At 46.8% G+C, this 26,428-nt stretch overlaps 1 protein-coding gene across 1 annotated transcript; it reads left to right on the top strand.

Annotated features, from left to right (window-relative positions):
• On the top strand, positions 1–26,056 carry GOLT1A (golgi transport 1A). The gene is made up of 5 exons (XM_088458175.1): positions 1–25; positions 4,344–4,435; positions 4,515–4,693; positions 14,326–14,389; positions 25,948–26,056. The coding sequence occupies exons 1-5, from the start codon at positions 7–9 to the stop codon at positions 25,987–25,989; spliced, it is 396 nt and encodes a 131-aa protein (XP_088314301.1). The 5' UTR covers positions 1–6; the 3' UTR covers positions 25,990–26,056.
• The last annotated feature ends 372 nt before the right edge of the window (positions 26,057–26,428 follow it).

Below are 26,428 nucleotides of genomic sequence, written 5' to 3'. Positions count from 1 at the left end.
AGGACAATGATCAGCGAACTACAGAGTGAGTGCAACAATACCTGGATAATACTTCATAAACATAATGTTACCATCAGCGAAGTAACAAAAGACTGTAACAGACATGCTTGTCAGTTTACCGTATAACTGTGTTTCATCTACTTCGCTTTCAAGCATTGTAAATTCTCACTCACTGTTCTGTCCTGTGTAATTACTGCTCACCTTTCTCTTTCTCCATTATGTGTGTAGGCTGAACTGGTCTCTGACTGGCTATTGCTCTGTCTGTGGTCAATTCTGAATACAAGTAATTTCAATTACATTGTGTTGTCTTACTCTGGGATATTCTTTTGGGGAGATGGTGAGAAAATGCTTTTCTTGAGAAACTGAAGTACTGAAGGAAGAGCTTTTACTCTTGTATCCCATGGTTTGGAGGTTTCGCACCAGTGCAGTGCCACTAATTTTGTGGTGACATGTCAGAGCTTTGCCAAAGGGGATTAGTTATTCTGTCCCTCTTGTTCTCTAATAGAATGGGAATGCATAATTTAGGAAGAGGTATTTGGATACTGGTGTACTCTATTTCACTGGCGTCGGTGACACCCAGTGCAGCAAGTAAACTCCCTGTGTCTAAAAGCGGTGTGGCCTTGTTAAAGAGGCGTGTCCCCTTCCCATATTCATGACCCTGGGGGTGTGCCCGGTACTCCCGCAGATGCCGGATTGCCCCCGAGACTCAAACTGCACTGCCAGCTAATCCTCAGTGACAGGAAACCAGGCACTGCATAATAACATCACAGTGCTGCACCAGGCTCCCAGTCACCGAGGAGCAGCCAGCATTTTGGTGTCACCCGCTTCAGATGGAGACACCCAGTGCGATCTGCACCCCCCTAGTGATGCCACTGCTGAATTAAACCCTCAAACTGTAACTTCACAGCCAATCATGATCTGGAGAGTTTATTGGACAATATGTGGAGATTTTGCCCCTAGCAACAAATCAGATTCAAGCTATCATTTATCTAGCTCCATCTAAAAAATTACAGAAGCTGATTGGTTGCTATTGGCAGCTGCTTAATTGTATCTCTCTCCAAGGTTTGATACTAAGCATCACATCTGTAATGCCGCACATTCCGCCACTTATCGGGTACATACAATAATTACGCTGGTATGTACCTAGATTTGCGATTCTAATGCCAAAGAACAGCTCATCTGATAAGAGCTGTCCTTTGCGATAGAGAGACTTCTGAGTTTATGACCCAGAATTCCCTCTTGTATCCTTCTGCACATGCGCAGAATGATGCGCATGCTGCCGAGGACACTCCCATAGTGCTGAGGAGTGGACGCCGGGGACGGAGCTCAGGAGTGAGTTCCGTCTTCCGGGTCCCGCAGAGCACTATGGGAGTGACGTCATGACGTCACTCCCATAGTGCCGAGGAGCGGACGCCGGGGTATGGACGGCAGCAGCACTGGAGCGGGGATAAAGGTAAGTGTTTGTGTTTTTTTCTTTTGTGTGTGTGTGTTTGTGTGCGCGCGGAGGGGGGGAGCAACTACAGGGGGCTAACTACAGGCGGCTAACTACAGGGGGCTAACTACAGGTGGCTAACTACAGGGGGCTAACTACAGGGGGATAACTACAGGCGGCTAACTATAGGGGGCTAACTACAGGTGGCTAACTACAGGGGGATAACTACAGGGGGCTAACTACAGGCGGCTAACTACAGGGGGCTAACTACAGGGGGCTAACTACAGGTGGCTAACTACAGGCGGCTAACTACTAGAAGGGGCACTACAGGGGGCTAACTACTAGAAGGGGCACTACAGGGGGCCCTGCATAATGGGCACTACTACAGGGGGCACTACTTTAATGGGCACTACTACAGGGGGCCCTGCATAATGGGCACTACTACAGGGGGCCCTGCATAATGGGCACTACTACAGGGGGCATTGCATAAGGGGCACTACTACAGGGGACATTGCATAAGGGGCACTACTACAGGGGGCATTGCATAATGGGCACTACTACAGGGGACATTGCATAAGGGGCACTACTACAGGGGGCATTGCATAATGGGCACTACTACAGGGGACATTGCAAAAGGGGCACTACTACAGGGGACATTGCAAAAGGGGCACTACTACAGGGGGAATTGCATAAGGGGCACTACTACAGGGGGCATTGCATAAGGGGCACTAGTATAGGGGGCATTGCATTTTGGGGCACAACTACAGGGGGCACTGTATAAGGGGCACTAATTTGATACACCGTTTACAGGTTATAAACTATGTTCCCAATAATCTGGTTCTACACGGACATAAAAACTGTGCAACCTGTCTTGAGCTGAGGTGACGGACTGGCAGGAGCAGAAAGGAGGGTTGGTGAAGTAGATCTGTCAGGGTGGGATGTAATGGGCATTACTGTTTGGCATAATGTGTATTTGGCATTACTGTGTGCACAATGTGCTATTAGGGGCATTACTGTGTGGCATAATGTGTAAGGGGCATTACTGTGTTGCATAATGTGTTGTATGTGGCATTACAGTGTGGCATAATGTGAAATAGGGGCATTACAGCATGGCATAAATTTGTTATAAGCGCTTTACTGTATGTCATTATGTGTTATATGTGGCATTATTGTGTGGGATGTGTAAGGGGCATTGCTGTGTGGCATAATGTGTTGTAAGGGGCACTCCGGTGTGGCATAATGTGTTGTAAGGGGCATTCCGGTGTGGCACACTGTGTTATAAGTGGCATTACTTAGTGTGTCATAATGTGTAAGGCACGTTGCTGTATCATGTAACCACACACCTTAAAAGTAGTCTTTGGGTGTGTTTGATCTTTGGGTGGGGGGGGCACCTGCAACTTTTTTGGCATGGGGGAGCAAAATTTATAGTTACGCCACTGGGCGTTACCCACTGGGACCTAGCTCTGGAATGCAATACATTCCGGAGCTTTGTACATATGAGAAATGTGGTCAAACCCTCAGTATTTTCTGGGTTTAACTGCATTTTTACCCATAATACATCACGCCCCTTATGTCTGTTTCTGAGCTGCAACTAGGTCAGGTGTACTGATTCTAACAAGCTGATAATATTAATATGGGAGAGCTTATAGTCATTTATCAATGCAGATGATTTGTAGTGATTACTGCAAGCCTAAAGTAGTGGCTAATTAGAAACTGGCACACAGCACCATGATGCCTTGTATGATACTGGGTGCCAACAGGGGAGACAATATCAATGGGCAATGCCATGTAATAAAGATGATAGCAGTGACCATAGGAGAGAAAGCATTGCAAGGCATTACCCTCTACTAGGTGAGTTACCGCCAACAGCGGCAACCCGACACAGGAGGAAATCCCGATCGTCCTAAGGTAAGTACTAACTAACCTAATTCTACCCCTTAACTCTAACCCTCCCTAAGGGGTGCATAACCCTAACCTCCCCTCCAAGTGCTTAACCCTAACCCCCTCTAAGTGCCTAAACCTAACCCCCCCTTCCCCGCAGCCTAAACCTAAGTCCCCCGGGGTGGTAACTAACCCTAACCTCCCCCTGGGGGTGCCTAACCCTAACCCCCCCTTCCCCTAGCTTAAACCTAACCCCCAGGGGGGGTGCCTACCCTAAATCCCCCCCCAGGAGCCCCTAACCTAACCCCCCCGTGTGGCTGTCCGCGCCCAGCGCCCGGCTTACCTTCGATTGGTAAGCCGGGTGTCGGGCTCCCGCGTAGGTCTAATAACAGGCATCGGGATTTTGACACCTGTCATTAGTGCCTTGCCGGGATTAAACAGTCAGGAAGCCAGCGGTCGGGATTACGTCCGTCGGCTTCCCCTCCTAGGCATTATACCATTTGGATATTACACTGGCATTTTACATTGTACTGGAAATTATTCCTGGCATTCTACTTGGCCTTATTACAAGCAAAACACTTTCTACTGGCGTAGTTGGTTTGAATGCAGGACTATCAGTCCTAGGTTCTAATTAGCTATAATCAATAACTGTGCATCCACTATACACTCACAGGGAAATTATGCCTGGCCAGGACACATTTACTTTTTTATTTAACCTACATATTATTAATTAATGATGCAGGAATGTGTCTTGTATCTCTATTATTACATTTATTTGGACCGCTTTTTATTCCAGGTGTGATTTACGTGGGCAAATGGTCTTATTAGGAAATTCTGACTTCCTTTAGGCCTGGTGTGAATATTCATTTAACTGTTGCAAATGAATGTCAATGTGGTGTTATGTATGAGGGTATGACAGACTTGCGTATGTCACCATTTAAAACAGAATAGTTGTATGGTGTACCTGACGAGTTACGTCACCCATACATTTAGTATAACTTAAAATTAATCTTTCTCATTTTCCCTGCAGAACTTGGTGCTGGTTTGGCAGGCTTTGGTGTTTTCTTCCTTTTATTTGGTGTTTTGCTATATTTTGACTCTGTTCTCCTAGCTTTTGGAAATGTAAGTATTTGCCATATATATTCGTGTTTGCTATCCGACAGAAGGAACTGTTCTAAAATTGTCTGATTTGATCTTGTAGATTTTGTTCCTGTCAGGTCTTGCTCTGATTATAGGCCTCAGACGGACTTTCAGTTTCTTCTTCCAGCGGCACAAGCTGAGAGGCAGTTCCTTCTTCTTAGGGGGAGCCGTGCTGGTTCTCCTGCGTTGGCCTCTGATCGGGATGCTGTGTGAATTCTATGGATTCTTCAGCCTTTTTAGGTACCTCACCCTTTAATGGTTTTATGTCCATAATTTGAAATATTGTCTAAGCTGACATGGGTGACATTACAACATACTGTATTTACTGGCCTTGATGAAAATATTTTTATTGCATTATAAGTATTGATTGTCAATAGATCATGATATAAGAACACATAGGGGCACACAAGATGTGTATGCCAGTTCATTGGCAGCATATGCACCTGGTTTACAAGTCATCAACATCATGAGGTGCCTAACAGGCTTAATGTGCCTTTCCACCTCTGTTCCACCTCTCCTGTCATAAGGTTTTATACATGTGCGATGTATGAGGCTCTACAAAGCCACATATGTGTGTGCGTGCTTTCTGACCATGAATTGACACAAGATACGCTACCCAAACTGATGTACTATTCACAGTATGCACCATTAGTGAGAACTGCATGAAAATAACTGTCCTGTGTCGGTAGTCAGTATTAAAAAATAAGAATATTTAATCCAAATTTTCATCAGTTTTCATCAGTTGACAACGATGCAGATATCAGTTACACAACCTCCAATGCTAGTCTACAATATATACGAACTTGGACTTATCCTCCTGTGTTTTCCTTCGTGTTTTGGTTTTGATTCTAATTCATCATCGTGTTTTGATTTTGGTTTTGCCAAAAATACCCCCACGTGTTTTGGTTTTGGATCTGTATATTTTTTTTAATTATAAAACAGCTAAAATCACATAATTACAGTATTATTAACCACCATAACATTAATTTCCAGTCAATTTTGATCACCACACAGCTCACACTATTGTTTTCACCAATACAGGTTGCAGCGAGCTGGCTGGCTAAAGTAAACGACAGGGCAGCGGCACAAATGCAGAGCAGTTTAAAAGAATATAGAACACCTATGAAACATTACCACATAGCAGTGGCAGACAAGATGGCTGTTTAATAAATTATAAAACTATTTGTTGTCTATGCAAAAAGACAGTAATTAATACCCAAAACAGCACATAATGCAAAGAAAAGAGATGCAAGATGGAATTGTCCTGCACAGTTTATCAAACCAATCACTTCAGCAACAGGGACTGCCACTTTTGTCGCTGAAGTGTTGGTTTGTTTGGGCCCCTACAAAACAAGCTACCAATGGGCTTAAGGCAGCTAACAATGGACCTGATTCAGGTTGATTTTGCAACTGCAAATCCGCACGGAATCGGCTGATTGTTATGCACTGCACATGCGTACGTGTCACAGTGTGCAATGCTCCACTGTGATCGGGACTGCGATAGCAGTGGCTATGCAGACCCATCGCAGAGTGATTGACAGTAGGTGCCCTTTATGGGAGGTGACTCAGGTGGTCTGCAATACATAGGCATCCCAGTGCGTTCGGATGCCATTGCAGGAACGTACATAAATTGGCCACTGCGATGCCGTACTCAGTCTGAGGACTCATAGCATGCGTGGAAGTTAACAATTTCTGAGTAAAGTCAGGGCTTGTACTAGTGTGCATGAGGCTGCGATTGTACTCCATTGTACCAAAGGTTTCGCAGTCTTGCTAAACATTACGGATGTGTGCTAAGTAAAGTGGGCATCCTTGTGTAGTGCAGCGGCGGTATTGCGATCGCAATGGATTAGCATACTATCACAGTTGAACTGCATGCGTAATCAATATTGCATTTGCAATTGTGTTCCTTGCGGAATCAGGCCCAATGTTGTTAATGATTGACTTAAGGCAGCTAACAGTGCTATTACTGAACTCTTCTCTACAATGGTAAGATGTCATCATTGTCATACTTCTCCTCACCCTCATCAATGCTAACATCATCCTCACACAATATTAATTTGTCCCTGCTGGGATCCACCATTACAGAAGTCTCTGTACTTTGATATAATTGGCGATAAAGGTCATCCACGTGGAATTTATAGTTAATTTTGATGAACATCATCTTTTCCACATTTTGAGGAAGTAAACTCTTATACCAATCACTGATAAGGTTCCCAGCTGTGCTGAAAACTCGTTTTGAGTACAAACTGGAGGGTGTTGTGCAAAGGCCTCCAAATCGCCTTTTTTTATCTCATTTGTCAAAGGGACTATCTGACATGTCTATTTGTCATTAATATAATCCTCCACAATTCTATGGATGGTGACCGTATCTCATTGCATTACACTAGATGTGTCAATAATTAGGTCAATTCTTTTAGAACTGACCAGATGTAAAAATGTTGTGTTGACTCATCTGCATCACCAGTGGGTCTCTTCGGAAAGCTCAGTTTTTTCCTGGCAGCAGCAGTTGCTGGAGAAACTGACGTCATTGTGTCATGTGCCACTTGAACTTCCTCCTTAGGAGCTCTTTGCATCTCTTAAGATCTGTGTCAGTTGGAAAGAAAGATATGTCATATGACTTAAACCTAGGGTCAAGCATGGTCGCCAAAATGTAGTGATCCAATTTCAAGATGTTGACAACCCTTGGATCCTGGTGAAAACAATAAAGAACTTGATCTACGAGTCCGACATACTTAGCAGAATCCTTTCTTTTCATCTTCTCCTTCAGTTTCTCAAGCTGCTTTTCCAAAAGTCTAATTAGAGGAATCACCTGACTCAAGCTGGCAGTGTCTGAACTCACTTAACATGTGACTACTTTGAATGGTTTCAGCACCTTGCACAACATGAAACGTATTCTCCAATGCGCTGGACTGCATATATATACTACATTCCCCATTCTCTCTCTATGTCATGGTTTGTTGTGTAGGTTTGGAATGCTTATTGCTGTTCCTCCATTCGCTGAAGCATATAAAGGATGGAGTTCCACCTTGTTACTACCTCTTACTACCTCTTGCTTCAGTTGGTGGCATGGCAAATTGAACATTTCTTGCAGGTGCTGCAATCTTCTATATGCAGTTGCTGAATGGTGAAAATGTCCCAACATTTTTTGGGCCACAGACAGCATCTCCTGCATGCACCTGACATTTAAAACAAAAATTTGCACCGCCGGCGGCTGTGTGTATGTCACTGTGTAGTGTGGCCGTGCTCACTGCGCGGTCTATGCTACACTAGCAGAGGGGACACTAGCGGCGGGTGCAGACAACGCACCGCTGCTAGTGGGGGCCCCTCCATGTGTGGGCCCAGGGACAATCGTCCCTGTCGCCCCCCCCTTAATCCGGCCCTGATCCCGTATTACCACTAGCCTGGTCGGAAATCCCCAGCGGTAGAGGATATTAGCTTTCCTAAGAGCGTTGGTGATCGGGTAAAAAGAGCGCAGTTTGGCCAATGTTGCCTGTGATAAGTCTTAAAAAGTTGGAGACCAGTAATGACATCTGCCGTCTCCTCTGAAGGTCTAGCAGCTTTTAATATTGCCTCTTTAGTATGAAAGAAATGGATTCTCATCAAAACATCTCTGGGGGTCCCCTCGGGTGCATTTCTGGCTTTGGGAAGCCTATGTATCCAGTCAATTAAAAGATCATCAGCTCGGACATTAGGCAGAAGTTTCTGAAACAGATCCTGCACATATTCGTGTAGACTGCTATGTGAGACCGTTTCTCGAACTCCTCTCAATTTAATGTTATTCCGTCTAGACCTATCTTCCAAATCACTCAGTTTATCACGGAGAGTAGTAACCTCAGCTTGTAAGGATTCATGTAGGAGAGTGAGGTCATTATATGAACCCAGTACCTCTTCCATTTTGTTTTCAAGATGATCCGTTTTATCGTCCAAGTCATCTATGGACTGTTGGCATTCCTGGAGGGTCGTACAAAATTCAGCAGCTACGTCTTTCTTGAACTGTGCTAATAATTGCTTCATAGTGCTAACTGTAAGAGCATCACCATCCCCTGGCGAACTCGAAGCTGAGTCCGTGGGTGTAGGAGAGGGGCATATGTTAGATGAAAAGGTAGCAATATCTTTCTTGAGCAGATGACAGCATTTTCCCGTTGTTTTTAACAGGAAGAGGGGCGATCTCAAATGGGTAATCCACCGATTAGATAAAGACTATAATATTATATGGGTTTGGGCTCCACTGCGTATAACAGTTAGGACATAAGACACATCTGGGTGGTAGGGGGTTTCCTTAATGTTAAATCATCAGACTGGCATTATATAGTTCCTCCGGGCAATGCCGTGCATCTTATTTGTAACCCACGGAAACTTCAGGATATATAAGTTACTAAAATGAACCCGATTGTAATGAGCAGTAACAATCACCACCACCAGAGGGAGCTCAGACCATGCATATAAAGCACTCCCGGCCTAACAGAGAGCTAAAATAGTAATATGGATGAGCTTTATATAGCAGCCTCTCCTAGTATGAGACTAAGGTCCTGATTCAGAGCCGGACACTCTGACAGAGCGCTCGCTCTGAATCAGGGTCGTCCTTCTTAATTTTTAGAGCGGCCTCCAGGCCGCTTGTATAGCTATGGGTGACCACCAGCAGCTACAGCGAGTGGCCAGGAAGAAGGTCGCGATGGTCAAGACCATCGCGACCATCAGGCTTGCGACGAGACCCTTGTGGTAGGGTCTCATTGCCGCAAGCCCTGGAGTGCTTTCAGCTCTATCAGAGCTGAGAGCACTCCCACTGACATCACTTGTGATGTCAGTGGGGCCGGCCCCAGATGGTAGGCGTTCCAATGGGAACGCCTCCGCCTGGGCAGCCACACCCCCAGCATGCCCACCAAAGGGGGCGTGCTGTAACTCACCATCGACAGCACATCCCCCTTTGGTACGAGACCCGGCGCGACGGCTTGCCCATCGCTATCCGGGTCTCGCATATGTGCACGATGGAGCCGGCTCTGTCGTGCGCATGCGCACTGGGCCAACATCGACCCACTTGCAAGCGCTCAGCGCTCACAAGTGGGTCTGAATCATGCCCTAAGTGTCGTAAATCTTCATATGGAATATATTTAGAGCTGTGAGGGGTTGTAGCTGGGTTATGGCCTCCCAAATTCCCTCTCCTCAACATTCTATGCTGCAGCACTGTAGCAAGATGACGGCCCACTCTACTAGCCAGACCCCACAGACCCCAGTACCTGCCTTCCTCTCCAAGTAAGTCAGAGAGCAGGGGCGTCTGGTAGTTGGAACAAGCAGCCCTTCGCAGTAAGCAGGGCTGTGTGGCTGGCTCTTGTCAATGCCGCATCCGTCTCTGGCAGGCAGCCAAAATTTAGGCCCTGGCTTCCCAGGTGGCAGTGGGCCGCAACCCACAAAGAGATAGGAGATTTCGTCTGGCTCCGCACATGCCACTAACCACCACCGGGTAGTGTAGGGGCACCGATGGGGCACTTTTGACAAGCCTATAGCTCAAAATAGCCATCCAGTGGGCAAAAAAGCCACGAACAGGGACAGAGCTCCAAGACTGTGTGTCCGTATCCAATGGATGCCAGGCCACACCCCCTCAATAGCCTTCTTATCACTGGCAAGAACTGCTTCCAATGGTGCCTGACTTGCACAAACAACAGATCCCCCTCATCCTGTTGCACGTCCTCAGTAGCATCCTCAAATTCTATGTCAGCATCTTTACTTGTAAATCCTCATATTCTATGTCAGCATCTTTACTTGTGCTGCTGATCACAACATTTGCAGAGTTAGCAGAAATGATGGAAAGAGGCTTTTCTATGAATACAGTATCATAAGGTCAGGCTCACACATAGCACTGCGTGTGGTGTATGGCATGTTGGCAATTTTATGTTTTTGTTTTTTTGCAGGAAACGTTCCCTTTATTAGATGTGATGTTTTTTTCTTTAGCAATGTAAAATATTGTTTTGATTTCAGATGCTTAAACCCTCTAGGTCCTTGAGCATACTTTAGTAGATGTTGAAGGAGTAGTATCATCATGACTTGTGGCAGCAGCTGCAGTGCTAGTACTTGGTTGCTGTTCCTGCTATTCTATCGATTGATCGTCGTGATCCATATCGACTCACACTGATATTATTAATATGGTGCCCGTGGACCTACTGACTGACGTTAGTGTTGTTAAGCACTGTATAACTGCCTGTCTGTAGTTTGCAGAACACATACAAATTTAAGTAAGTATGCACCAACTGTGATGCGCTGCGCAGATATTAAGGCACTGGGCCTTGCCTGTAGTTGTTGTTAAACACAGTATCACGGCCTACCTGATATTACAACAACAACTGATATTACCGCCCATGAACGGACTGCAAGATGCGATCATACCAGTGGAATTTCTTAACTGGCACACACAGGGACAGAGGCTCTGAAAGAAGCCTGTCCCTGCGATGTGCCTGGAGTGCTGCCAGGGCTACTGTGCATCACAATCACTGCCGGAAAGGGTTCAGAGGGACCTGTCAGCTAAATATGCGAAGTGCAGCCCAAAGGCTACAGCGGCTGTCGCCCTATGGGGTAGCGGCTGCCAGCTTGAATGGAGGGATTGCAGTCCCTCTGTAATACACCTGGGGAAAATGCCCCAAAATTTGTTTTTTGGGTTTAAGACGCAAATATACAATGGTAAATGGGCCCCTTAACCACTTCATTTTCAAATTAAAATCCCATGTGTCACTATAACCTGTAAAACTACATTGACCAGGACATATAAATCTTTGTGGGGAGCATCACCCCTTCCGCCTTTTAGTAGCAAAGGAGCACACTCTATTACCCTCTCCCCCTGGCATTCCCCTCCCCCTCCATGGACTGATCATCAGTTCCCCCTGCTGTAGCTGATCTCTGTAGATGAACAGAAAGCTTTTGGTTCCAATACACATGTGTAAGCCAGTTGGGCTGGTCATACATGTGCAGGTTCCAATAGACTGGCTCTGGGCGAGTATCATAGAAGCAGCAGTATTGTTCAGCTGCCTACACAGTACACAGAGCCAACTGTTGCTTACAATGGTTGCCATTTCAGCTCTCAACATCAGGAGTGCTGCACAACAGTCGTCGGTCTCAACGAGGCAATGTCGTGCAGCAAATGCTGTGTGTACAGACATTGGGCCTGATTCATTACTGATCGCTATTGCGATTACGCACGCAGACGGCAGATTGTTGCGCGCTGCGCATGCATATGTATCGCAGTGGCCATGTGCGAACGTATCACTGCGATCGTTTTGCGAACACAGAGACCATGCAGACCCATTTGTTTGATAGGAAGTGGGCTTTTGGGGGTATTGACGGGAGTGGTTATCGAAACGCAGACATGTCAGTGCATCTGAACTCCATTCTAGGGGCGTACATAAATCATACACTGCGATGGCATACGGAGCTTGTGCTCTCACAGAGGGCCTGATCCAGAGCCGTACACTATTTGCGGATGCTCGTTCTAAAAAAGGGGCCGGATATTTAAATTGAGCGCTCGCTATTTGCGGTGTGTTGTCGCCTCTATGTCTGAGCGAGCGTTGGAAAAATGCGCTCGCTATTTTGTAAAGACGTCCCTTTGCCGTTTGCATCACACGTCATCTCTGGTATTTATTAGATTAATTGGGAACATCAAAAGGCATCTGAACTGCTCGCAGTGCTTGTGGTAGGATTCTCTTCCCGCTGTCACTGCGAGCAGTTCAGGCTAAAAGACAACCAAGTGATGTGGTCGATGACGCTCCTTTACTAATTATGCACTCCCATTAAACGCCCTTTTGACCGTTAGGCACGCCTGCGTTCGGCTCTCCACTCCCCCATTTTCAAGCACCTTCCCCTGTTACCACCCACAAACGGTACATTCTGTCAATCAAATTAGCAGCCCCTCACTGTTTTACGAGCGCACGATTTCCGACCGCAATGACTGTTTTGCGCATGTTGATCTGTGACGGCATTGTGATTGCAAACATTAGCATATGTATACAGTGGGCCTGCATGCGTATCGCAATGGCGATCTGTAATGAATCAGGCCCATTGACAAGCTGCATGTAAAATATCACCTCAATGGTCGTTAGGTAAAGTTGTTGTTCATGTTGGAATGATAATTGTGTAGTGCATAAACAGGAAATTGGATGTTTTCTGGATTGTTTCAGCTGTCAGAAAAAAAAAAGTGTGGATTGTTCCTCTTAACATTCAAGTGTGTACCTACTGTAATTTAGGAATAAGGCAAATTATCTTTTGTTAAGAAATGTCTTGTGGGATAATTTAATTTCACATCATTCACAGACAATCAGGAACTCTTCCGCTAAATATAATAATGCAGTGGCGTCACAAGGAGGGTGCGGGGGGTGCAGGCTGCACCTGGGTGACACCAAGGTGCTGGCTCTCCCTCAGTGACAGGAGTCGGTTGCTGCACTTTAGCATTCGGCTCCTGTCACAGTGAGGGAGCCGGCACTCCGCACCACCTCAGTGATAATATGCACGGCACGGGCCGGTGTTCGGGCCGTGAGGCCACGCCCCCTGTTAATAAGGCCCAATCCATGATGCCCCACCCCTTTTTCGGTGGTGTGCGCATGGCATCCCTCCCCACAGCGGGTGTCACAGCGGGGAGGGATGCCACTGTAATAATGTACAGTATATGATATAGTCACACATTAATACTCATGAATAATACTTCCTTATATATATCTTAATGTATATCATGTTTAATATGTGAGTGCACATTAAGGATCATGCTACTTTTAAAGTGTATTATTGATTTTCTTTTCAATTATTTTTTAATGCTTGACACACACTTGCAGATATATTGGGCGATCACCTGAATGGCCAATATATCTTGTGTGCGTCGGACCACTGTGTACCAGCGATATGTCTGTGAATGACGTTGTTCACAGATCATATCGCGTCGACTATGCTGCACAGCCGATGCCCAATATATCTACAGTGGTCACTTGCAGTGGAGGCCGCGAGAGGAGGGTGCGACACGCAGAACAACCATCATCTGCAGATATATCTGTAAGGTGTGTACCCAGCATAAGTTTTATTTTGGATTTAAGAATAACTGATACTAGTCTGGGCACTTAAAAGAGATATAATAATAAATAGAAAAAAATAAATAAATTAAAGCTTAAAGCTGGGTACACATAGTAGTGAGGGGTGCGATTCGGGTGCGTTTTGCCGTTGCCATGGCATTCAAACGCTGCCAATGACACCGCATCTCGCACCCCTCACAGCCCTCTTTTAGGCTGAATTCACTCAATTTTGTACGCAGCTTTATGGGGCTGCGAACAGTTATGAGCAAATTCAGGCTGCCGTCAAGCGCGGCCGTTGTCGCGTTGACTCACACCCGCGAGTGCATCACGCATAATTGGATCGGGCCCATAGAGTATATGTGCAGATCAAGTGATCTGCAGATATACTGTATCTACAGATAATAGCTGTTCATACACACGGAACAATCATCTCTCATTTGACTGCAGGTTCTGCTGGCTGGGGGGCAAGTCGCACCCCCCTCCCCGAAACCTCTGCAGCAAGTGTACGGGGGGTCGGCTGTCCGCCCGTAAACACAGCACAATGTCCCAATATGTCTGCTGTTATATTGGGCATCGGCTGTGCAGCACAGCCGACGCGATATGTCTGTGAACACAATATATCTGCCAGTGTGTACCAGGATAAGTGGTAGGTCATTGAAGCCAGTTGTTTTGTTGGAAAGTATTTGTATCAATTTAATTGTTCCACTGCAAAATAATACACAACATTGCCATCCATAAACAATGAAAAAAATATATATTTATACTGTGTAATGCATACTAATTACTAATTAGACATAAAATAACTTTAATACATTTTACCTTTTGCTCTCTTAGAGGATTCTTCCCATTAGTTTTTGGATTCCTGGGATCTTTGGGCAATATTCCACTGCTCACTAAGGTAAAAGTTATACATATTTCTAAATGTGAACGAAGCTATCAAGAATGTCATAATTAACACAACAGACAAAACAAAAGACAATGGGCCTGATTCAGACCCACTCGCGAGCGGCTGTCCGCTCGCAAGTGGGTCGATGGTCTGCACTGAGCATGCGCACGACGGAGGGAGCTCCGTCGTGCGCATGCGCCAGACACGACGAGCGAAGGACTTTCCTTCGCTCGTTGTGTCCGATCAAAGGGGGCGTGCTGTCAATGTTGATTGACAGCACGCCCCCTTTGGTGGGCGTGCCGGGGGCGTGCCTCCCTGACGGGGGCGTTCCCACGGGAACGCCTCCCGTCAGAAGCCGGCCCACTGACATCACTAGTGATGTCAGTGGGAGTGATTTTGGCTCTGATAGAGCCAAAATCACTCCGGAGCTTGCGGTTGAAAACCTCAACCGCAGGCTCCGGCTCGCAATTTCGATGGTCGCGATGGTCACGACCATCGCGGCCATCAAAATGCACGCTCGTATAGCCTGTGGGTGGTGACCCACAGCTATACGAGCGTCCAGGAGGACGCTCCATGAAAATGGAGCCCGGCCCTCATGCAGAGCGTGCGCTCTGCTCAGAGCGTACGGCTCTGAATGAGGGCCAATATTCACACAGCAATCTTATATTCTGTATAGTTAATCTCACTGATGTCTTCCCAATTTATACAGACTGTATATTGGTGTGCTACCACAAGCTCTATTACACAGTTTCTGCACAAGAGGAAAAAATATTGCAGCACACTATTGAGATTATTTTTATTTATCTTCACTTTACAACATATAAATAGTATACAGGGAATCTCAAATAAGGTAAAATATTATAAAAGTATAGTAAATAAAAGGTGTGTTCTAGCAAATTAGATAATGTGATTAAAACTTATTGTGTAGTGTTACCACTAGCTAATATTGCACAGTACAGTATGACAAATAAGAATAATACACTGTAGTAGTTCGCACTGATTAATATAGTATACCATTGATACTGCCACTCCATGTATATTTTATTAGGGCCTGATTCAGAGATCTGCAGTAAGTAAATTAAATATTTACGTAAATCTCCGATGCTTGCAGATCTGCACATACGCAGGAACCACATTACACATGTTCAAACCTGTTTCTGTGATGTCACTCGCAGAGCCCCAAAAGCTGCAGTATGACTGACATGCTGCTGGCGTTTGGGAGCGGCTGCAGGTAGCGTTCCGGAAAACGCTGGGATGCCAGCTCTCTTTTCTGGTTGTGGCAAAGTCAGTAGCTGTGTCCTTGAGGGGTAATCAAATATCCGATGTTCACGCAGTTAATCCGATGCTGCATTTCCAGACGTAGCGGGGATCACAGAAGCCTGCGGCGGGCATCTTTTTATGGTAACCGCTAGCAGAAACACTGTGTTTACTGTATCCGGTCAGCAAGTCGACAGTAACCATGTCGACATTCATAAACACCACAATGTTGACATTAATATGTTTACATGGTTTCAACTGTCAACAGGCACCATGTCGACATCCTCAGAATGTCAGTATGTTCACAGTGTCGACATCTGAACAGTCACCATACTGAGGGTTAGGTTACATAAGGAGGTTATGTGAAGGTTAGGGTTAGGCACTAGGAGGAGGGTTAGGGGATAGGGATTAGGGTTAGGGATAAGGGGTTTAGTATTCACCGGAACGCTGCAGCTGAAACATTGGCGCCGGAACTGATCCTCCTGATGGACGGGAGGACAGTAACGGTCGACCATAGTTCACTTCATGACGTGATAGCGGCTGACCGCTGGGGACCATGGCGCTGATGTGTCATCTGACTCGGTGCGTCTACTTTCTTCCGCACATCCACCTCAGCAACCATCTGGTATTGGAAAATAGTGGGAAAAACGGCAGGGAGAGACCCTCATTTTCCTATTACCAGCAACAAGCTGAACCAGTCAGGGTGATACTGCTATATGCTATAGCAGGGGTCTCCCCTCTCTCGCAACAACCAGCCGTGAGCTATTCCCCAAACCCCTATTGGTGGTGTGTGTGGGATTAATAGAAATAGTTAATATTGTTCTTTACAGGCAGCCCACAGGTCCCAGCAAGCCTGCCCTGGCATGTCAGAAGTGCAAGCATGTCTGGACATTAAGGGTCCGCTAGCACCTGTAGTCCGCCTGTAAATAAAATATTATAATAAAGACAGAACTGAGACACCAAATGTTTTAATAATTTATTTTTCAGCATCTTCACCTGGTGGGCGGCAGCCTTTAAGCTCTTTTGCATGCCGCCGCCCACAGGACTTCCAAAGACTTCTATCCTCACCTGGTGGTTCTTTTGTACTGAGACCGCACCCCCAGGACTTCTGGGGTCTTATATATCCACCTTGTGGGCTATGGCCTGTAAGCTCTTTTGCATGGCCATCGCCCACCGTGACTTCCTCTGTGTCTTCTATCTTCAGGAACTCTTCTGAGCTCCTCCTTTTCTCTCGGACTGCCTGCCCCTGCCTCGCTCTGGCAAATTTAAGCCAGCCCAAGAAGGCGGGGTGTTGAAAATCATGAACATTTTTGAAAATCACGGCTCGTGGTGCCATCACCATGCCACTACCACTACCCTACTGCGGGTCGGCGCTGCATTAATGGCCGCCGGCCTATGCCCCTCCAAAACCGGGACACTAGAGTGCCACGAACAGAATGTTCGGGCTGCTGGGATGCACGTCCTGATTCTAGGACGTTCCCAGTAAATCCGGAATGTATAGCATCCCTAGCTCCATGAGGGCTAACAGAGACCAGCACACCAATGTACAGTATTTCAAAAGAACGACTCAACCCATATATTTAAACAAAGAACAGAGCCAAAGTTGTAAAAAAGACACTTCTCAGAAGCAGCATGAACAGTTTTCAAATCCAAAATGCAGGGGCAGATTGAGAAGGAAAACGAAAGAAAAAAAATATATTAGGGGTGTCAACCAATCTGCGCAAAGCAGCCCCTACTGGTCCCCAGATCCGTGTGGATATCTCCTAATCCACAATATCAAACACTATACACATACAAATAGGAAAGGAGAACCACATAAGGGCGCTCAAAACAAAAAAGTATTTACAGATAAACAATAATAAATATACATTCCTTGCAATTGTTGATCTTCATCTATATTTCTCTTTGGTTATTCTGTTCATTCAGGGGTGTAGTCTTTCCTCATCACACAGCAAGTAACATGTGGGAAGAAGATTATCAATGTATAAATAGATTGTAATTCTGTTTTATATGAAAGGAGAAAGAGTGTGTCAGCATACAACACCCTACGTGCAAAGATGAGCGTACCCAGTCTCGGACTGGGACATGAAGGGCCCACCAGGGGATTGCAATGTTAGGGGCCCACTGTATAACTTCCAACCCACCGCAGAACACATTTCTTTGTTGCTATGCGCTCCTTTAATTTTCGGCACTGCTATCTACAAGATAGCAACACCAATAACCTGGGCAATGTATAAACGGTCAGTTCGCCTCACTGTTCCGACAGCTGCAGCTATAAATATCGACAGCTGCAGCTGGAGTTGTCCTACCACCACAGCACTGTCCCTGCTGCAGCGGCTGCCGGCTCTGGGGGCTGCACTTGCGAGATCCTGCGCATGCCTAGTGGAGCCGGCCGGGAGTGAGACACAGCCCATCAGCACTAGGCTGATGCGTTCTGTGCTCAGCTGGGGATGGCCGGAGGGGAGAGTTTGCACTCCCCCGCTCCGGCCAATGAGATGTTAATACATCTTATGGTTAGTGCTTCCTGCTCCACCTCGGTAAAGAGGTGAAGCAGGAAGCGTTATAGTGGCACAATGCGTGCCGCTATAATACATCTCCCCCACTGTTCTCTAACAGATCGCACTTTCCCTTACACAGCCACCCCCCACAGAACACACTGTACTTTCACACAGCCAACTTACAGATCACACTGTCCCCTTACACAGCCCCCCCACAGATCACACTATCCTTTCACACAGAGGGCCTGATTCAGACCCGCTCGCGAGAGCTATGCGTTCGCGAGCGGGTCGATGTTTGGCCACTGCGCATGCGCACGCCGGAGCCGGCTCCAACGTGCGCATGCGCGAGACCCGGCAGGGGGGTGGCTGGCCAAACGGAGGCGCTCCCGACGGAACGCCAGCCGGTTGGGGGCGGGCCCAATGACATCACGAGTGATGTCAGTGGTGAGCTTCCGGCTGTATTAAGAGCCTGAAGCTCAATGGGGCTTGTAGGAACAAGACATACTACCGCAAGGGTCTCGTCGCAAGCCCCGATGGTCGCGATGGTCGAGACCATCGCGACCATCACCTGGCCTCTCGCAATAGCTGTGGGTGGTCACCCACAGCTATGCGAGCGGCCTGGAAGGCTGCACCAAAAATAAAAAAAAACGCCCTGATTCAGAGCAAGCGCTCTTTCAGAGCGTCCGGCTCTGAATCAGGCCCAGACTCCCTTATAGAACACAATGTCCCCTCACACAGCAGCCCCCCCTCACAGATCACACTGACCCCTCACACAGCAGTTCCCCCCCACAGATCACACTGGCCCCTCCCACAGCAGCCCCCCCATACAGATCACACTGCCACCTCACACAGCAACCCCCCCTCACAGATCACACTGACCCCTCACACAGCAGTTCCCCCCCACAGATCACACTGGCCCCTCACACAGCAGTCCCCCCTCACAGATCACACTAGCCCCTCACACAGCAGCCCCCATCACAGATCACACTGGCTCCTCACACAGCAGCCCCCCCTCCCACACAGATCACACTGCCCCCTCACACAGCAGCCCCCCCCTCACAGATCACACTGGCCCCTCACACAGCAGTCCCCCTCACAGATCACACTGGTCCCTCACACAGCAGCCCCCCCATACAGATCACACTGCCACCTCACACAGCAACCCCCCCCTCACAGATCACACTGGCCCCTCACATAGCAGTCCCCCCCACAGATCACTCAGTACCTCCAAAGATCACATTATCCCCCACACAGCCCCCCTCCTCACAGATCACACTGTCTAAAAACCCCCCTGACACCTCTAGCACTAACCTGCAGTGCATTCCTCCGATTTTCTCTGGCTTGCGACTCCGCCCCTTCCCCCGGCCTACCTAGCATCTGAAGTCATGCTCAGACAAGGCCAGGGGATCAGCAGTATGCAGACTGCGGCTGGAGCCAGGGAGAAAGCCAGTCAGCTTGTATCTTCAGCTGCCCCTGGCTGGGAAGCAAGACCCCCGACATCCCCCCCCCACCCCGACTGCGGCTCGCTAAGCCCCACCCCTCATAGAAAGGGGCGTGGCTTAAATCAGTGGGGCCCACCGGGGAAATACCTGAATCCCCGATAGCCCAGTCTATTTCTAGTCAGGATGAGTCCATCTTTCACATACACCGTAATGTCCAGAAAATGTAAACTTACCTCACTAATCTCAAAGGTTAAGAGGATGTTTTTATTGTTATTATTAAGATGTTCACAAAATTTAACAAGGCTCAATCTATCTCCTCTCCAAATAAAAAAGATGTCATCTATGTACCTGCGATAGGACACAAAGTCTGCGCCGAGCTCACCACACCCCCAAACAGCCTCCTCCTCCACTTGCCCATGAAGAGGTTGGCATAGCTCAGCGCAAACTAGGTGCTCATCGCAGTACCTGTCTTTTGAAAGCAAAACTCCTACTTGAAAAGAAAAAAATTGTTGTGAAGAATGAAGTTAATTCCTTCTAATTTCTTCCTAGAGTATTATTAACCTCGATAAAATAATTTCCAGTCAATTTAGACCACCTCAAAGTTTATAATATTATTTTAACCATTATTGGAAAAAAGGTTGCAGTGAGCTGACTGGTCACTAAGCGACAGAGCAGCGGTGCAGCAACACAGACACCACAGTTTAAATCACATCTATGAAGTGGCAGAAATGAAAAGTAGTGCAAGATGGAATTGTCCTTGGGCCCTCTCACCCACCCAGTGGGGTACGGTCAGCAGAATCACAGTACTTGTTTACAAAGTGGGCTATGGCCGAAGGAGTCACTGGGCCTGATTCAGAGGCGCTCGCAAAAAGCGAGCGCTCGCTCTGAATCAGGTCGGGCCGGTGTTTTTTTTACCACCCACAGCTTTTTTGACCACCCACAGCTTTTGCGATCGGCTAGGTCACAGGTTCTCAAACTCGGTCCTCAGGACCCCAAACAGTGCATGTTTTCCAGGTCTCCTCCCAGAATCACAAGTGAAATAATTAGCTCCACCTGTTGAGCTTTTAAAATGTGTCAGTGAGTAATGATTACAGTTATGCACCTGCTGGGTGACCTGGAAAACGTGACCTGTGTGGGGTCCTGAGGACCGAGTTCGAGAACCACTGGGCTATGTGATGGTCGCGATGATCGCGACCATCGGAGCTTGCGACAAGACCCTTGTGGTAGGGTCTCGTCCATCGCAAGCCCCAGAGAGCTTCCTGCAGGAGCAGGAAGCTATCCACTGATATCACTGGTGATGTCAGTGGTGCCTCTCACAAAGGGCAGGCGTTCCTTTGGGAACGCCTCTGTCTGTGTAGCCACCCCCCTCCCTGCCTATAAAACGGGGCGAGCTGTCGATCAACATCGACAGCCGCCCTGTTTGTAGCGAGCCCCGAAGCGAGAGAATTCCTCTCTCGCTCTGTGGCTTGCGCAATCGACCCGCTTGTGAGTGCATAGGGCTTGTGAGCGGGTCTGAATCAGGCCCACAGTGCACAATCTTATTCACATTACACCGCACATAGGCCCTGATTCAGAGCCGCTCGCTGCTGGCGGGCGCTCACTCTGAATCTGGCCGCCCATAGCTTGTGCGAGCGGGCTGGAGACCGTCGTGATTATCGTGACCATCGGGCTTGCGACGAGACCCTGGGGTAGGGTCTAGTTGCCACAAGCCTGAGTGGACTTCCTGCTCTAATAGAGTCCACTACTGACATCACTAGCGATGTCAGTAACCCCTCCCAACAAATGCCAGGGGTTCCTAAGGGAACACCTGCGTTTGTCTGGCCACCCCCCAACCCGCCTACAAAACAAGGTAAGCTGTCAATCACCATTGACAGCCACCCCGTCTTGTTACGAGCCCCGTAGCGACTGAACTGCAGTCACTCAGCGGGGCTCGTGCACACGCACACAGGACACGGCAAGTGCACAGTGGGCAACCATCGAGCCGCTTGCGAGCGCACATTGCTTACGAGGGCTCTGAATCGGGCCCATAGTGCCCCTGATTCACATTACACCATAAAGTAGTGTCTATTATTTATGTTACGAAACACAGTAGTGCCCCTTTTACACAATGCCCACAGTAGAGCCCCTTTTACACAATGCCCACAGTAGTGACCCTTTTACACAATGCCCACAGTAGTGACCCTTATACACAAAGCCCACAGTAGTAATGCCCCTTATACAATATCCACAGTATTAGTGCCACTTATATAATGCCCACAGCAATAGTGTCCCTTACACAATGTCCCCAGCATTGGTGTCCCTTACACAATGCCCCCAGTAGTGGTGCCCCCTAGGCAGTGCCCTTAGTAGTAGGGCCCCCTATGCAGTGCCCCTAGTAGTAATGCATCTTGTAGTAGTTCCCCCAGTAGTATGACCCCAGGAGCGACCCCTTACACAGACACACAAATAAAAAAGAAAAAAAAAACTTACCTGAATTGCAAGAATCTTGATGTGCAAGAATCCACACTTACAGTGTGAGTGCGGGTACACTACCTCTTCAGTAATAAGATACCTTTATGTTTGTTTCTCTTCTCTATTACAGTGAGTTATGGTACGCAGATCATTAATCTGATTCTTAAACAGCACATTGGGTGGAGTGGCGCGTTAAAGAGGATTATTTTGCTATTTTCTCCTGAGTGGGGCACACTCATCTTTGCATGTGGGGTGTTGTATGCTGACACACTCTTCCTTGCTTCATTTGCTGCAGTTACAATCTTGGCCTCCAATGTGAGCAATTTAGCGTCTCTGTATACAACCACTTTAAGCAATACGCCCAAGTCACTCCAATAACACACCCATACTAAGAATCATCTGCGTCTGATTAGCCAACCCCCTGTAACCACCTAGAAACGGCCAGCACATTTCTAACACACTCTTTGGTGCATGCATCTGAATCTGTACTGCAACTCTGTACTAACACCGTTCATCATACAAGGAAAACACACATGTTGGCCCACGCAGAAAAAAACCCCACATTGGTCCATTCTGAACAAAATACAGCTGTTAGTGACAATTTATAACATTTTTAGAGCACTGTTGTAAGCACCATCTGGAAGAAGATAAATTACAGTAACCAATAGGTACAACGCAGTTTTACAATACTATTGTTTTTTTACAGAGATATTTAAGCATTTTAGTGCACTGCTGTAAACCCAATCTGACAGAAGATTCTGCGATTGCATAACAGACAGGTATTGGCAGTGCTATTTTGTAGCAGGAACTCAGGACCTTATTCAGAGTCGGTCGCGAGCGCTGAGCGCTCGTAACCGACTCGATGTTGGTCCACAGGGCATGCGCACGACGGAGACTGCTCCGTCGTGCGCATGCGCGAGCCCCCGCTAACGACGGATCACCCGTCGTTAGCGGGCTCGAAGCAGACGGAGCGAGCTGTCGATGTTGATTGACAGCTCGCTCCGTTTGCTGGGCGGGCAGGGGGTGTGCCCGGCCAAACGGAGGCGTTCCTTTCGGAACGCTTGCCATTTTGTAGGCGTCCCCACTGACATCATCAGTGATGTCAGTGGGGAGCTTCCTGCTCGAACAGGGCAGGAAGCTCCCTGGGGCTTAAGGTTGACAAGACCCTACCCTAGGGTCTCGTCGTAAGCCCCGAAGGTCGCGATGGTCTTAACCATCGCGACCATCTCCCTTAGCGGTCGTTAGAGCTGTGGGTGTTAGCCCTGTTTCTGAGTGACCGCTTGCATCCTACGACCGCCTCTGAATGAGGCCCTCAGTTCCTGAACCACTCATTAACTATGATGTAATGTCCTGGGCCAAATGTATTTTCCATATAGATAAGTTTTATTTTAAAGTCCCTTTTGAGTGCCTTCTTTTCTAAATACTATATACACAGTCGAGTCACATTATTATGACCACCTCCTACATTTGATGTCGGCGGTACGTAGCCCATGAAGAACGTCACGTGCCGTGCGCTGGCTTGGTGTGTATATAAAGTGTGCGATAGGCAGTCTGCACACATCACTTGTTGCTGTCATAGGTAAAAGCGGCAATTTATTTGAGTTGAAAAAGGGGATGATTATTGGTTTTCAGGCCAAGGGTGGCAGTATTTCGGAAGCAGCTCAGTTTGTGAACTGCTAGCATGCTGCTGTGGTGAAGGTGCATCATGACTGGACAAATGGCACCATTGGCGGAGGTGAACATCGGCTACGAAGGTGCGCTAGGGCCGACCGACATGCTACAGTGGAGAAGTTCACCATCAAAATGAACCTGGGGGCCACCAGACGTGTGTCTATAATGACAGTTCACCAAACCCTGCTGTGTATGGGGCTCCGATGCAAACGGATGGTCACTGCACCTATGCTATTGAAGGTGTATCGGTGGAGAAGGCTTCAATTCCTTTCTTGATATCTCTTTTCCATTACCTGAATATCCTGGTTGAACCGTTCACCCTGTTCTTCACAGGAAGTGATCTAAATGGCTGTACAAAAAATGTACTTTAATACTCAGTCATTTTGGCACCTACTTTCTCTACACATTTTAGCATGTTTTGGACTAATTCATGATAGTTGTCTGCCTTGTGATTGCCTAAAAACTTTTGAATGACAGACACATAACTCAGCCATGCTTCAGATTCGGTTGCAGTCATAGGTGTGGTAAAAATTTGGATCCTTCACCAGTTTCCGTATCTGTGGGCCATCAAAAATTCCTGCCTTTAATGTTTCAATACTAAGAGATGGAAATGTTCAACAAATATATGTGAAACAATCGCCTGACTTGTCCAATGCTTTTACAAATTGTTTCCTTAAACCCAGTTTGATATGGAGAGGCAGCAATATAATTTTTTCCTGTCAATTAAGGGCTCATGAATGATGTTGGCTTCTCCTACAGTTATAACTTCTCTTGGAGGAAATACGGTTTGCTGCCAGTGCTTTTGTTTTTCACGACTGTCCCTTAAGCATATGTGACAAGGATAGTTAGCATTTACTTCACTCCCAGGACATCGCAGGGACGGGCTCCTTTTGGGCGTATCTCAGGCTGTCTCTACCTCTACAAGGACATAAACATGCCTTTACAATAGTTGACCTTTGTTATCCCTCCCTTGTTGCACCTCCCCAGATGCAAAGTCGCACAAGTCAGGGATGTATAAAATGTGTAATGTAAATGCTCTCATGCGAAAATTATACATACAGCTGTCATGCCACAGTGCTGAGTTGAAATGCCTCAGTATACACTAAAATTACCATGCCCCAAGTAATACAAAAGTCAGCTCTCAAAAGTCAGCTGTTGGTTCATGCACTCATCCACCCTCATTTTCCTCTATACAGTATATCCTTGTGATGGATGAAGCCAGAGCCATAGGCCCACCTACTGCTCTGGGCCCCAAGTGGTAGCTCCTCTGTTATAATCAAGTACTGGTCATGCAAGATTGCCAATCTATCATCAGTTAGCTAAACACCATTGAAAGTCAGTAGGTATTGTAATAATGCATGAAGGGGTCAGGTTTAATTTTCTCCTGAATTTGTAATTATTTCTAATAAAGACATATATATGTGTCTTGATAGTATTGATTCTTTACCTGCTATATATTTATTTTGTTTTTGTGCATGTTTTTATCTTTTGTTGTTTACAGAACAAAAACATGGAATTTAGATAGAAATATGTACAATGGGGAGAGACTGTTGGATACAGCTAGCTTGTTTACTGCCAGAGATACCAATACAAAATTGCCTACATTTACATTTTTGAAATAGAAGTGATCTTGGCCTTATACCACTCTGTGGAATGTCACGATTTGCATCTTTGGAAAACAGGGGGAATACCATGATATGGCGATTTCCCGTAAATTGTGCCATCAAACTCCCAGAACGCCCACTTCACTGGGGAAGGGGGCTGGATCTGGGAGCCTCTTCTATTCTCCTGAGTCTCCCATACATTGCAGTACTGTATGTACCAATAATGGCCTCCAGTGAAGAGGATACATGCAATTTGTTTACAGTTACCACTATATGACAAAAGTGTCTGTGTAAAGTGTAAACACAAGAAAGCCATTGCCAGGATCCCGACATGGTTGTAATGCTACTTAAAGCATTTTGCCTGTGAGGGCAATTTAACTGCCAACATGCTGCTTTAGGAACATGTTTAAAGTTATAATGCCCGTAAGGTTAAGATGCTTTAAGTAGTGTTACCAATGTGTTGGGAAAACGGCGCCAGTTACTGTCCACTTAGTGACTGTAGACCTTGTGACTGCATCCCGTGAACAAATTATCTTGAAAAAAATGCTTGTCATTATTTTTGTGTGTATACAAAGTATGTTACATTGCTATAGATAAAGCAGTTTCAAATATATTGTCTCAATTATTCACACTTGTGTACTTTGCAGCTTTTTCAGAGCCTGGCGGGAGGTGAATCGACCATGGTATAATAGCAATAAGATGACTACGATGTACATGTTGAAGCTTACAAATTGCCAACTAACCCAAAAGTAGCCTACAGTATGCCCTTCTGTAAATAATGTAAAACTGCAAGAATCTGCATGTCTCACTACAATCACAGCCATATGCCAAGAAGCATTGCCAAAATACTATTTAACAGTCTAGATAGTTAACATGGAATTAAAATAAAACCTTTACCAGATGCTTGTAAAACTAATGACTGTGTTATTGTTTAAATATAGTTATATATGACTAATGGATCTCTAACCTAAAAAAATGTTTTTGTACTACTACTGTCAGGGGCGTCTTAAGAGAGGAGGGGGCCCGTGTGCATTCCCCATCCGGGGCCCCCTCCTTTCTCCCCGGCAGCCGACTGCAGACTGATGCGGCTGGCCGGCTGCTGCAGCATCAGTAGTTTCTGCGCATGCG

Source organism: Taudactylus pleione, unplaced genomic scaffold (assembly GCF_031769625.1).
Source record: "Taudactylus pleione unplaced genomic scaffold, aTauple2 ptg000814l, whole genome shotgun sequence".
In the NCBI taxonomy this organism is placed as follows: Eukaryota; Metazoa; Chordata; class Amphibia; order Anura; family Myobatrachidae; genus Taudactylus; species Taudactylus pleione.
Note: the sequence above shows the minus strand (reverse complement) of the source record. Positions and strands in the feature narration are given on the sequence as shown.